Source organism: Maniola hyperantus, chromosome 23 (assembly GCF_902806685.2).
Source record: "Maniola hyperantus chromosome 23, iAphHyp1.2, whole genome shotgun sequence".
NCBI classification, from domain to species: Eukaryota; Metazoa; Arthropoda; class Insecta; order Lepidoptera; family Nymphalidae; genus Maniola; species Maniola hyperantus.
The window spans coordinates 8,300,048-8,314,522 of NC_048558.1; the positions used below are offsets into that span (position 1 = coordinate 8,300,048).

Genomic DNA, 14,475 nt, shown 5'->3' on the forward strand with positions numbered 1-14,475 from the left:
TAAAATAAAAGCGCGAGCGAAGGGAGCGCGAAATTTTTGATATATTTATGAAAAAATCTACTTATAGGTACCTACTACCTACTAATATTCTAAATGCGAAAGCGTGTTCTACTTATCTGTTACCTTTTCACGGTCTATCTTTGTAACCAACCAGTAGGTCTATTTCGCAAAACCTGCATCAATCATTATTACAATCTCAATTGTTGTAATTGCCTGAATTTATGCGATTCTTATCCCCCCCCCACGGCTATACCATTAATGCTTTCATTCTCTCTCCTGCTTGACAAACGTTGGAACGGTCCTTAGAGTATTACATTACATTCCAGGCTACGAAAGGATTTTTGGTAATTCAACCCTAAGGGAGTAACATAAGGGGTTGAAAATATAGTCCACGCGGACGAAGTCGCGAGCATAAGCTAGTTTGTCATAATGGGGATAGACACAACATGTTTTTCATACATTTGGTTGGCGACGCACTGTCGATGTCGGTGTAAGTAGGTACTAAGTAGCTATCACATAGGATGCTTGGTGATAACTGATAACTGTGAGATAGCTAATGATTATTTTTGAGCTGTTTGACCCCCAAGCCAATTAACTCACCAAAAAATAGTACTGCAAACGATAAAACCACGTAGGTATCTATATACCTAAGCACTACGTAAAAACATTATTTAGTCAACAAAATATTTCAGTAGGTAGGTACCAATTTTTGAAATCATTATTTTTATAAACTAGCTTATGCTCGCGACTACAGAAATTTCAAACCCCTATTTCACCCCCTTAGGCGTTGAATTTTCAAAAATACTTTCCTAGCGGAAGTCTACGTCATAATAGCTATTTGCATGCCAAATTTCAGCCGGATCTGTCCAGTAGTTTGAGCTGTGCGTTGATAGATCAGTCAGTCAGTCAGTCACCTTTTATTTTTAAATATTTAGATATATTTAGATAAACCAATATTAGCACCAAGATATCATAAAATAATAAATTGAAATAATCTTGGAACATAAATATATTTATAGTAGCTGATGCCCGCGACTTCATCCGCGTGTTGGAGGTGCCCGGGATCAAACCCCGGACCCTCCGAATAGGAGGCAGAAGTTTTAACCACTTGGCTATCACTGCCCGCTTTTATGGCATCCAGGAGACAGAAAGGATGTTGGGGTTGACGACAACAGGTAAATTAAAAGGCATTGTGTTAATAGTTGTAACAGTTTATTCAGAAGTCACTCAGCCTCAGGACAACAACAACACTCGACACCATTTTCAGGACCACAACAATACTGAGCAATGCGCGGGACTGTAAAAATTGTTTTATACATGGCATAATATTGAACATCAAATCTTTGAAAAGAGCAACCGCCTAGTTTCTTGCTGGTTCTTCTCGGTAGGAAAAGTATTCCAAACCAGCGGTAGACGCATTTGACGATTCAAAAATACTTGCAAAAGTTTAATTGAAAAAAATATATATATTTATTCATTTATTTCAATACCATTCCCAATATTAATTGATCTAATAGTAGTTAAAACAGTTTATTCAGAAGTTATTCAACCTCACAGTTAGGACCACAACAACACTCAACACCACTCCCAATACTAAATTGGTCTATTAATTCAGGCTTAGGATCATGACCGCGCGTTGACCCACAACATTCATAGAGCTATTAATAGTTGTACCAGTTAATTCAAAAGTCAGAATTCAACCTCGTCCAGAAAAACACTACCTACTCGTAAGACTGGTAGAGCTATTAGCTGGTATTGCCTTTCTCCCTGAGCCAGTACCGCGACGATCCTCAACAACATTCCCGAAATTCATTCATCCTTAGGGCTAGCATAGCGACGACACTCAACAACATTCGCTGCACTGATAGAGCTATATAAACAGTATATACAGAAGTCATTCAGTATGAAGGCTAGGACTGCTCGATAAACAACACCACTCCCAACACTAATAGAGGTAATAATTATAGTTCATTCAGTAATCCGTGTTGTCGGCGGACAGGTACCGGACCTCAGGGTCGTTGGTCGCGCGACTACGCAGCCTTGCGAGAGCGACGCGACCGCGCGCGCTGCGACCCAGCTTCACAGCTAGCACCACAACAACACAGAACAACACTCCCAACACTGATAGAGCTACTTTCCAGCCGTTTGAGCTCTTTTGTTCAGCACCTGTGAAACAAATAAATAAATTAAATAAGTATTATTGTAGCGTTTAAACTGTCACTGACAGTCGATGGATACCGTTGTTGAGGGTATAAGTGCATTCAATATTAACTGGCGTGTTTCCACTTGAGACCGTCATTAGCAATAACAATAGCATTAAGTCGTGGCGGGTGAATTCAAAAGTATCAACACTGGTTGGTTTGCAACAAAATACATAAAGTTGAGCCGACTCCTTTAAAAATGAATGGGCTCTATGAGTGTTTGGTTTATTACCCCAATTATTGTTTACGTGGCATGTCGAATGTAATCCTATTGTTATTGCTACTGATGGTCTCAAGTGGAAACACGCCGGTTAATGTTGAATGCACTTATATTAACGCGCCCTCAGCGTTCAAACCGCTTTTTAAGGCTAAGACAACGTTTATCATCCGTGAGACAGGACACCATTAGTTCCGCATGCCTGGACTACGATGGCGGTGCCAGCGATGAAGATCTGCAGGAACCGCTGGGAGATGATTTGCTTCCTTGTTTCTAATAATAAAGTAGTGTCTATACGCGCGACGTTAGTTTTAGTATACGCAAAACCTGTAAGTAGTTTGTTCAGTATCAGTAACAGAATCGATTTCAATCATTTTTGCAACGGGTTATATTTTGACCAAAAAATAAAAAAATCCTTTAAAATGCGGCAAGTTTGAACACCTAGTTGAATGACCGCGTGCACCAGCTGATTCGTGCTGCGCGAGCGGGAGCGCGCACGATCGACGCCAGCCGCCCCGTTCGCTCACAGCCGCTCCGCTTGGGGTGACCATGTTTTTGCGGGACAACGACTCAACACAGCAAGCGTATAACTTCGTAAATTTTCAATAAATATTTTTTGAAATTTTGTATATTACCTATATAGTCTTTAGGTAAAAATGTTCGACGCGTGTTTCGGTTTTTGCGTATGCTAAAACTAACGTTGTATAGGAAGCCTTACTATGTAGACTTACTACCTTGGTTAAGACGTCGGACTACTAATCGGAAATCGGGGGTTCGATCCCGGGCACGCACCTCTAACCTTTTGGAGTTATGTGCGTTTTAAGTAATTAAATATCACTTGATTTAACGGTGAAGGAAAACATCGTGAGGAAACATGGTTGCCTGAGTTTTTCACAATGTCCTACAAACTTCGTTGTAGACTGTAAAAACCCTTCTCGTTCATTCTGAGAGGAGACCCATGCTCTGTAGTGAGCCGGTCTTGGGTTGATCATGATGATGATGATGATCTACATAACATTATCTGCTTATATAATTTTACCTTTTCCGTGAGTATACTCAAGTTTTCTAGTCTCAACTGTGTTTTCTTTTTTTCTCTTCTCAATAAGTTCATGGTAAACATTATGATTTTCTATAGTTCTGGAAATCCCATACGGCATGTGAGTTGTTGGTTTTGTTGTAAATGTTGTGACTTTTCTAACTGTTGTTGGAACTTCCATTGTTGTAGTTTTCGTTGTTGGTGCGATTGTAACTTTTATTGTACTCGTTGAAATTGTTGAAGGTGTTGTTTTTAATGTGCTTTGTGGGGTTGTTGTCGGTTGTTGCGTTGTTGTAGTTGATGTTGTTGTTGGTCGTTGTGTTGTTGTTGTTGTTGTTGTTGTTGTGGTTGATGTTGTTGGTCTTTGCGTTGTTGTAGTTGTAGTAGTAGTTGTTGTTGGCCGTGGTGTTGTTGTTGTTGTCGATGTTGTTGTTGTAGTAGTTGAGATAGAGGTAGTTTCAGGTGTAGTAGCGACTAGTTTCTGTGTAAAAGGCGCGGCATCGTCATCAGAAGTGTTCGCCGGTAGCATGTCGTCAGCACTTGTAGAATCTGAAAAAATATCATCTATAATAAGTACTAACGAGGTAAAGTTTGTAAGTTTGTTTGTAGGGGGTAATCTCTGGACCGATTTTTAAAATTCAGTCAGTAAGTCAACTTTTTCCTTTGATATGTTACTAATCACTATCAAGCAGCAGCAATATACCTATTTAGAGAGTAAAAAAATGTAAAAAAGGTGAAGCTAAGATTAGATTAAACTATTAGAAATTAGAGTTCTTATGTTACAATTTAAATAGCAACAGGTAAAAATGTTATTAAAAAAGTCACCAGCAACGAAGACGCAGACGTCGAAGAAGTCCGGGCAGCAGTTCCCGTGCACCAGACACGCGCTGGAGCAGCCACAGCCCGGCGTCGTGTCTGCCGTGTCCATCGTGCGGCATCGGCCCACGCAAGAGTCCGCTGTAAGTTCGTATTATCCATATTATCGCCATATTATAGCCCTGTCGCACTGTAGTTGTGACGGGTAACTTTGAAACACTGCGCGTAGCCTGATCGTAGAGTATTTAAACAAATAGAGAGAAAATACCTTAGAGTATTTAAACTAATAGAGAGGAAAATATATCTATGGTTTTATCGTGTACTTTTTAACACAGAAAATGGCGGCGCTTGTTCCTAGTATCTGGCATAACAAAAGATTAGGTTATTTATTTACATGAAAAACAAGTACTTACGCTCGCACAGCAAATGGCGGATTGTGCCGAAACCCTGTTTTTATAGTTATGTTGAAATGTAGTGTTGTCTCTTACATACTTATGAAAATTTCGATAAGCTTGAGCTAGTTTCCGATCCGCTATTTTCTATAGGACATTATGGCAACTCTTTATATCTCTACTAGCCGATCCCCGCAGCTTCGCCCGCGTAGATTTAGGTATTTAAAGATCCCGTGGGAACTTTTGATTTTCCAGGACAAAAAGTAACCTATCCGTAGTACCCCGTCCCCGTAATGCATGATAATATGTATATCTCAGTACCGAATTTCATAAAAACATTTCAATGCATGATTCTTTAAAAATCCTATGGTATCACCAAGATTTAAGAATGCAATTCCTTACAGCATCAAGGCTGAGGAGTTGGATCCTCAAGTTCAAAAAGTCTTTTCTTGGTAGGTAGCTACTACCTACCTCCAATATAATCGCACTCCACATAATCGCGTTGCACGCACGGACTGCCGCGGCCGTCGCCATTATTTTAATTTCGTGATATCTCGTAAGATATTAATCTAAATTAAATGATGCAAAGGGCAATTTTATAAATTAAATACTTGAGATGACGAACCATTTTATTTTGATAAGGATTAATATTATTATGATAGTAAAAACAGCTTCGAAAATAAAGCTTTGTTTTAGACCACGTTTGAAAATCATAAAAATAGTTATTATGAGTCTAACGTAAAAGATAGATATATGCTGTCGTGGACTTTTTTTTAGAGCTAATTAAGAGGAACAATTCTAAAGAACATTGTTTTCGTGTAACTTCAACTATTTACGCAGCGTTCGCCACGGAAGCCCACACATGAGGCGACTTTTTTCAAATTATTGCAATTTTGGTAGGGATCTGTGATTTTTTTGAAAATAAAATATAGCCTATGTCACTCAAAAATAATGTAGCTATCTACTGGTGGAAGAATTTTTTAAATTGGTTCAATAGTTCCAGAGATTACCCCCTACAAACAAACTCAACGACATTACCTCTTTATAATATTAAGTATAGATTATTAATTATTAATTAGGATTAATTATTATTATATTATTATAAGATTATAAGATAAGATAAGAAGATAGAATAGATAGAATAGATGAGCCTGATAGATCGGTGTTTTGTATGAAAGGCACGAAACTCACGTATGTATGGGCTAGGAGAAGGAGTAGAGGCGGCAAGTATGGCCGCAGTACAGTTTTCCCCCTGGAGAATGGCGACGTCGTCTATGGCTATGTCGCTGGTGAAACTGGATCCTCGGATGCCTTCTATGATGATCTGGGAAAGTATTTCAAAGAAAGAGTTAATTATTACCAAATAACTAGCTGATGCCCGTATAAGATAAATGGTTAGAGTTGCTATTTATTTCCTTACCTTCAACCACGCCCTAGCTTATTGATAACGAACTAAGGTTTAGGCTCTCAGTAGGTGATTCCTGACTCTATTGTCTCTATACTTCTGAGGCTAATCTAGCTCCCGCGACTACGTCAGCGTGGATTTAGGTTTTTTAACCGACTTCAAAAAAAGGAGGAGGAATGAGGTGCCATTGTGGAGTCCCATAAAAATATGAAGTCTAGACGATTCGCGCAGCTAAAGCTAATTGGCACCGGCACCAAAAAGTATTATTATGGAACTATATTAACTCTTGTATACATAATATATTCGGTAATAAATTAAATTATTATTTTTCAATTTTTTGTGTTTGTGTAACGAAGTCGGTTTTTATTTTTTTTGTAAATTTTTTTTATAAAAATCCCGTGGGAACTCTTTGATTTTCCGGGATGAAAAGTAGCCTATGTCCTTCCCCGGGATGCAAGCTATCGTTGTACCAAAATTCATCAAAATTGGTTGAACGGATAAGCCGTGAAAGGCTAGCAGACAGACAGACAGACAGACAGGCGGACAGACAGAGAGACAGACAGACACACTTTCGCATTTATAATATTAAATATATAATATTGTAAATAAAGTATGGATTACCTAATAACTAGCTGACGCCGGCGAACACGTCAGTGTGGATTTAGGTTTATAAAAATCCCGTGGGAACTCTTTGATTTTCCGGGATAAAAAGTAGCCTATGTCACTCGCCAGGTCTTTATTTACACCCATGCGAAGAAACACGTCGATCCGTTTCTCTGTTGCGACGTGATTGAAGGAGAAACCAATATACCAACAAACAAACACACAAACACACATTCGCATTTATAATATGGGTACTGATAACTAGCTGATGCCCGTGACTACGTCGTCGGTGTGGATTTGTCCCGTAGGAACTCTTTGATTTTCCGGGATAAAAAGTACCTAGCCTATGACACTCGCCAGGTCTTTAACTATACCTACCCATGAAAATAATCACTGCTACATGCACAGTCCGTTCACAATTATTTTACCTCTGGCTGTAAGATTGGCACCATTGCAAATCACACAATAATAAACCCTATGCTCTAAGGATTAAGGAATAAAGCAAACAAAGCAATGGTGCCAATCTTACAGCCAGAGGTAAAATAACTGTGAACGGACTGTACATGATTCTAGGTCAATGGGAAGTAGGTACCTACCCTATAGGTTTTGATGGGTTTAGGTTCCTGATAGACACGACCGACAGAGTGATCCTATAAGAGTTCCTTTTTTCTCTCTGAAAGAAAGAAGAAAGAAAGAACGAAAGACGTTTATTTATACAATTGTGCCACACATCACAACTTAAAGCTAAGCGCTGGTTATTCCATATATAAGGCTCTGGAGATACGGAATCCTAAAATAGACGTATAGTACGCGACAGGTCGAGATGGCAATCGAGGTAAAGACTCCCCGCTAACCCGGTACGGGATAGCGCGGGTGACGTGCGGTGACGGCGATTGTTGCCATCTCGACCTGTCGTACTATAGGTACCTGAAAGTTGTCATCAAACTGCCTCAGCCTGGTGACAGAGTTGTACCAGAAGTCGCCCAGGTTGCCCCACTTCTCAAAAAGTATGTACTCCTTCTTCATCTCATCGCTGGACTGGACCAGGACTTCTAGAGGGAGGTTGTCCGGCTTCTGATACACTCGGAGACCTCCGCAGGAGCTGTGGAATAATCCATATCCATATTTCCATCATTATTGTGGCGGTTGCCACAGTAGAAACTAGATGGCACTGTTCAATCGATAGCATTACATGACGTAGTCCCGGACAAATGTACCGCCGACAGTACTCGCACTAATGGAGTTTTCTGCAATCTGGACTATTCGTATATAGAAGTTTCAAGATAGGTACAACCGTCGGCCCAGCTGGCGCTACCGAGCACAACCACCCGCTCGGTGGGAGATCTCCCTTTGGTACGGTCGAGCCTGCACACCGCTCCCGTACATTATCATCATCATAATGATCAACCCATGGTCAGCTCACTACAGAGCACGTCTCCTCTCAGAGTGAGAAGGGTTTTGGCCATAGTCTATCACGCTGGCCATTTGCGGATTAGTAGACTTACTTAACAGTCCTTTGAGAACATTATGGAGAACTCTCAGACATGCTGGTTTCCTCACGATGTTTTCCTTCACCGTGACATTTAATTAATTAAAACGCACATAAATCCGAAAAGTTAGAGGTACGTCCCCCTACCTCCGATTAGAAGGCGGACGTCCTAATCACTAGGCTTTCACAGGTTCACCATACTTTCATACTAAATTAAAAATGCGAAAGTGTCTCTGTCTGTCTGAAAGCTTTTCACGGCCCAACCGATTTTGATAAAATTTGGTAGGTACAGTTAGCTTACATACATAGGCTACTTTTTATCCCGGAAAACTAAAGAGTTTCCACGCGGACGAAGTCGCGGGCAGCATATTCTATTCGGATTATAAAAATAAGTTGGAAGTTTAAAACTTTTTAAAGTATTTATTTTTTAATGTACCTACGACAAAAATAACTAAAATTACTGTACTCATGAAAACAAACCCTGTTGGCTGTAATACTAAAATTATAAAGAGGTAAAGTTTGTAAGTTTGTTTGTAGGGGGTCTGTATCTCTGGAACTACTGAGCCGATTTTGAAAATTCTTTCACCAAAGCTACATTATTCCTGAGTAACATAAGCTGTATTTTTTTTTCAAAAAGATTAGATATCCCTACGAAAATTGTCATAAGCTACCCGTGCGAATCGGTTCGGGTCAGAAGTAGCCGAAAAATCTGTTACCAATTTCGACGGAATGACTACATACGAGTGAAACGATTTATTGAAAATAATTAGAGAAATACCTCACCTGCCGTACATGTGATAGAAGAAAGAAAAGCAGCCATTTTCTGATAGAACCCGTTCGTAAACTGGTGATAAGAATCGCGCGGTGTCGTTTTCTAAACGCGAAGTACTCTCGATGTACATGTAGTAACCTGAAAATGAGCATCAGTACCCTTATTATAAATGCGAAAGTGTGTTTGTTTGTTGGTTTGTTGGTTTGTCCTTCAATCACGCCGCAACGGTGCAACGGATTGACGTGATTTTTTGCATGGGTATAGATAAAGACCTGGATAGCGACATAGGCACCCGGAAAATCAAAGAGAACCCACGGGATTTTTTAAAACCTAATTCCACGTGGACGAAGTCGCGGGCATCAGCTAGTAAATAATACGTTCATTAGACATTCTCTATTCAATAAGTTTCATCATGACTAACCCATCGTGCGCCGGCCGACTGAGCACGGGTCTTCTGTTAGAATGAGAAGGGCTTAGGTCATAGTCCGTCGGTCTGGAGTTAAGTATGTGTGTTTTGATTGTATGATCCGTACTAATATTATAAATGAGAAAGGTTGTCTGTCTGTCTGCTAGCTTTTCACGGTCCAAGAGATTTTGATGAATTTTGGTATTTTAGCTTACATCCCGGGGAAGGACATAATGGATTGACGTGATTTTTTGCATGGGTATAGATAAAGACCTGGAGAGTCAGTAGTGACATAGGCTACTTTTTATCCCGGAAAATTAAAGAGTTCCCACGGGATTTTTCAAAACCTAAATCCTGAGTTTACCTGAGCCCTGTGGTCCTAACGTATGGTCATGTGAGGGTCCGGTGTTCAAAAACGAGCTGGGCGTTTTATTGTTCAGCCTCTTCCAGTCGAAATCGTGAAGATCGTCTTGCGTCCACCCGCACAGGCTGCTCTCGAAATCACAGCTCAAGGAGTTTTGGATTTTGGAATCTGAAAATAGAGACATTTCATTTCAAATTTAATAAGAGCCTCAATAGCTCAACGGGTAAAGGAGTGGACTGAAAACCGAAAGGTCGTTGGTTCAAACACCGTACGTTGCACTATTGTCGTTCCTACTCCTAGCACAAGCTTGACGCTTAGTTGGAGAGGAAAGGGGAATATTAGTCATTTAACATGGCTAATATTCTTTTTAAAAAAGTCTGACTGCTGTGCTTACGCATGTCGGAGTATGTCCGAGTTTTCGAAGTCCATCCATCCGTCGAGTTTAGTCCGTCCAGTATGCCTGGACTACAGTGACGGTGCCAGCGACGTAGATCTGCAGGAACTGTCGGGAGATGATCCAACTCTGCCTCACCCCACCTCAGCAACCCTCACGGCGTGTCCTGCAGGCTGTGTGACTCACAGTCCCCTTGGTACTGCGTCACGAGCAGATGCCCATTGAAAAAGACGGGTTTGAAACTAGTCGGGCATTCTCCGTGTAACTCGTGAGATCATCAGTCGTAAGACATTTATGGACTCACGATATGGATATCGCTCTATTCTATTTCTGTTTTATCCAATACTTACTGACGCAAGTAGGGGCTGAGGCATTCCATCACCTGCCGTCGCAGTAGATGGCGGCGGAGCCCATTAGCTTGAGGTCTGGCAAGCAGAAACACATCACCCACGCGTTGTTCCTGCTGGCTCAACTCTATCTCTGTCTTATCCAATACTTACTGACGCACGTAGGAGCCGAGGCGTTCCATCGCCTGCCGTCGCAGTAGATGGCGGAGGAGCCCACCAGCTTGAAGTCTGACAAGCAGAAACACATCACCCACGCGTTGTTCCTGCTGGCTCAACTCTATCTCTGTCTTATCCAATACTTACTGACGCACGTAGGAGCCGAGGCGTTCCATCGCCTGCCGTCGCAGTAGATGGCGGCGGAGCCCATTAGCTTGAAGTCTGGCAAGCAGAAACACATCACCCACGCGTTGTTCCTGCTGGCTCAACTCTATCTCTGTCTTATCCAATACTTACTGACGCACGTAGGAGCCGAGGCGTTCCATCGCCTGCCGTCGCAGTAGATGGCGGAGGAGCCCACCAGCTTGAAGTCTGGCAAGCAGAAATACATCACCCACGCGTTGTTCCTGCTGGCTGCTACTATCCCATTTTCTATATTGGGTACTGTGCACCCTGAACCTGTAAGCATAAATTCAATTTAAGATAAAACTTCGGTCACAAGTCAGTCATACTTGACCTGAAAAAGATCAGCCACTGTTTTGTTGCCTGTACGAGTCACGGGGGTACCTATACAACGTTAGTTTTCGTATATATTTCGTAAATTGAATTGAATTGAATTGAACTGCAAGAACTCACGGACACAAACGGGCGTGGGCGCGTCCCAGCGGCCGTCCTTGCACGTGGCGTACCGGTTGCCGACCAGCTCGTACCGCTGCAGGCAGATGAACTTGATGAGCGTGGTCCGGCGCACGCGCACCCGCCCGTGGTCCAGCCGTGGGATGATACAGGGCTGCGGCCGTAACGACATGCGGTAGTAATCTGAAAAATCATACAACATTTTTTACCGTTTACTTTTGCAGGGTTCCGTACGTAAAGGATGCCAACGGGACCTTTAAAAATGGGAAACGGGAATATTAAAAATACTAATTACCTATTATTAGTTAATTATCAGTTCAACATGATCAGGGTTCCGTACCTCAAAAGTATAAAAACGGAACCCTTACACGATGACTTTGTTGTCTGTCTGTCTGTCGGTCTGTCAAGAAACCTACAGGGTATTTCCCGTTGACCTAGAATCATGAAATTTGGCAGGTAGGTAGGTCGTCCTAAACCACAAATTCACGGTTTTCAGATTTTCCCCCTTATGTCTGCTATAAGACGTACCTACCAAATAATTTTCATGATTCTAGGTCAACGGGAAGTACCCTGTAGGTTTCTTGACAGACAGACAGACAGACAACAAAGTGATCCTATAAGGGTTCCGTAGTTACTTTTGAGGTCTTCTTCCTGCGTCGCTCCCTCAATTTTGAGGATCGTGGCTCCCCTTTGATATAATCTTTGTCCTTTTGAGGTACCGATTCCTAAAAATGCCATCAGTTTTAAAGGGTAATGTACATTTCTGTTGCCAGAGGTCATTGAAGGTCCTCCCACGGTTGCATACCGGAAGTACAGCACGAGGGAACATCAAGAGCATATCCGGTAGATAAAGTTTATTTATTTCATGACAACAAATACATATTTTCCACTGTTTTACTGAAAACTAGCTTATGGCCGTGACTTCTTTACATAGTATAAAATAAAGTCGCTTCCCGCTGTCTGTATGTATGTATGTATGAACGCGTAGATCTTTTAAACTACGCAACGGATTTAAATGCGCTTTTCACCAATAGATAGAGTGATTCAAGAGGAAGGTTTATAGGTATAGTTTAAGTCTCGAAAAATTAGAAATCCCTAGGAAAATTGAAATCTCACTGACACACATTAGTATCTACACTGCACGCATGCGAAGCCGGGGCGGGTCTTTCAACATTGCGTCTTACGGTGCCAGGTCGCCATTCCAGCACCTTGGGACCCCAACGTCTATATGTACGAACTATGTGCCCTGCCCATTGCCACTTGCACTCGCAACCCGTTGAGCTATGTCGGTTACTCTAGTTCTCCTACGGATCTCCTCATTTCTGATTTGATCACGCAGAGTAACTCCAAGCATAGATTTCTCCACTTACTTGCTTTATCAGTGAAGGAAAACATTGTGAGGAATGATTGTGTACATGCATGCTTTACAGTTCTCCATAATGTTCTCAAAGGGCCGTAAAGTCTGCCAATGGCCTAAGCCCTTTTCATTCTGTGAAGAGATCCATGCTCGGTAGTGGGCCGGGAATGGGTTGATGCTAATAATAAACCTCCTTTTAATCTTTACATTCAAAAATATTCAGTCATAGTTAAAAATAAGTTTTTTTAAATTGCGATAAGTATTTTTTTTGTGGCATAACCACAAACTCATGGTTTTCGGATTTTTTCCTTTGCTTGTGCTATAAGACCTACCTACCTGCCAAATTTCATGATTCTAGGTCAACGGGAAGTAGGTACCCTATAGGTTTTCTTGACAGACACGACAGACGGATAGACAGACAGTGTAAATGACTAATATTCCCCTTTCCTCTCCAACTAAGCGTCAAGCTTGTGCTAGGAGTAGGTACGACAATAGTGCAACGGGCGGGGTTTGAACCGTCGACCTTTCGGTTTTCAGTCCACTCCTTTACCCGTTGAGCTATTGAGGCTCTTGATTGATTAGGTCTAGACCTAACTGCGAAAAGTTAGAGGTGCATGCCCGGGATAGAACCGCAGACCCCACGAATAGGAGGCCGATGTCTCAACCACTAAGCTATCGTCATTTTACTTATTATGTAGTTACGACGAACGTACCAGCATTTAGGGATCCAAATATGGACAGAAATAATAAACACTGAACAAACATTTTAAACTCTATATTTAAACTAGCTTATGCTCGCGACTTCGTCCGCGTGGACTACACAAATTTCAAACCGCTATTTCACCCCCTTAGGGGTTGAATTTTCAAAAATCCTTTCTTAGCGGATGCCTACGTCATAATAGCTATCTGTACGTCAAATTTCAGCCCGATCCGTCCAGTAGTTTAATCTGTGCGTTGATAGATCAGCCAGTCAGTCAGTCAGTCACCTTTTCCTTTTATAAATTTAGATTTAGATTTAAAAAACTCTAAACGCACATAGGTACCTACCTAACTGCGAAAAGTTAGAGGTGCGGCCCGGGATTGAACCGCAGAACTCACGAATAGGAGGCCGATGTCTCAACCACTAAGCTATCGTCATTTTACTTATTATGTAGTTACGACGAACTTACCAGCATTCAGGGATCCAAATATGGACAGAAATAATAAACACTGAACAAACATTTTAAACTCTATATTAAAATTTGTATAAACAAACAAAAGAATATTGGACAATACTATTGCGGTTACATTAGTGACTAGGGCGAATGGAGACACATTTTAAAATAACCTTATCATGTGTTCCTCTGAAATTGTGGTTACACGAAGGAACAGGCAACATAACAGATGTGGCACATTCTGTAATCATAATAGATTATACCTACGAAATGAGAAGATCCGTAGGAGAACTAGAGTAACCGACATAGCTCAACGGGTTGCGAAGCTGAAGTGGCAATGGGCAGGGCACATTTCGTAAAACCGATAGACGTTTGGGTCTCAAGGTGCTGGAATGGCGACCTCGCACCGTAAGACGCAGTGTTGGAAGACAAGACAGCCGACGTCAAAGATCAACCCCACACCACCGCACTGCACGCACAACGTGATCAAGGGTGATCGCATACACCGCAACACCTTTGGATCACACACCGCAAGCCGACGTCTTCTCCAACTCCAAGTCTACCAAGCAACAGCAATCACATCGAGCCCTGTAAGACGGATGTAGCACAGCAACGGGGCACAATGGCTCTGCACTCCATCACCAGCTACAAGCGTCGTCCACCGCTTCTCTGGATGGTTAGCGGCCATTGCCCTTCACACGCGACGCCTTCACGCTACAACGCCACCTCT

At 41.8% G+C, this 14,475-nt stretch overlaps 1 protein-coding gene across 2 annotated transcripts; it reads right to left on the bottom strand.

Annotated features, from left to right (window-relative positions):
• Positions 1-1,238: 1,238 nt before the first annotated feature.
• LOC117993149 (uncharacterized) lies at positions 1,239-13,921 on the bottom strand. Of its 2 annotated transcripts, none has more exons than XM_069506578.1 (10): positions 13,761-13,921; positions 11,235-11,417; positions 10,896-11,057; positions 9,702-9,869; positions 8,943-9,069; positions 7,598-7,772; positions 5,854-5,986; positions 4,280-4,411; positions 3,458-4,003; positions 1,239-2,166 (listed from the first exon to the last, which is right to left on the bottom strand). In XM_069506578.1, the coding sequence occupies exons 1-10, from the start codon at positions 13,810-13,812 to the stop codon at positions 1,973-1,975; spliced, it is 1,872 nt and encodes a 623-aa protein (XP_069362679.1). In that variant the 5' UTR covers positions 13,813-13,921; the 3' UTR covers positions 1,239-1,972. The 2 variants fall into 2 exon arrangements, with proteins under 2 accessions (XP_069362679.1, XP_034836784.1); XM_034980893.2 differs by lacking the exon at positions 13,761-13,921 and adding an exon at positions 13,305-13,365.
• Positions 13,922-14,475: the final 554 nt, after the last annotated feature.

Coding starts and splice junctions, on each gene's coding strand:
- LOC117993149 (XM_069506578.1), bottom strand. CDS start 13,812: ATGTTTGTTCAGTGTTTATTATTTCTGTCCATATTTGGATCCCTGAAT. Junction 11,058..11,234: donor GCCCACGCCCGTTTGTGTCC/GTGAGTTCTTGC, acceptor TTATGCTTACAG/GTTCAGGGTGCACAGTACCC. Junction 5,987..7,597: donor AGTTTGATGACAACTTTCAG/GTACCTATAGTA, acceptor ATACTTTCCCAG/ATCATCATAGAAGGCATCCG.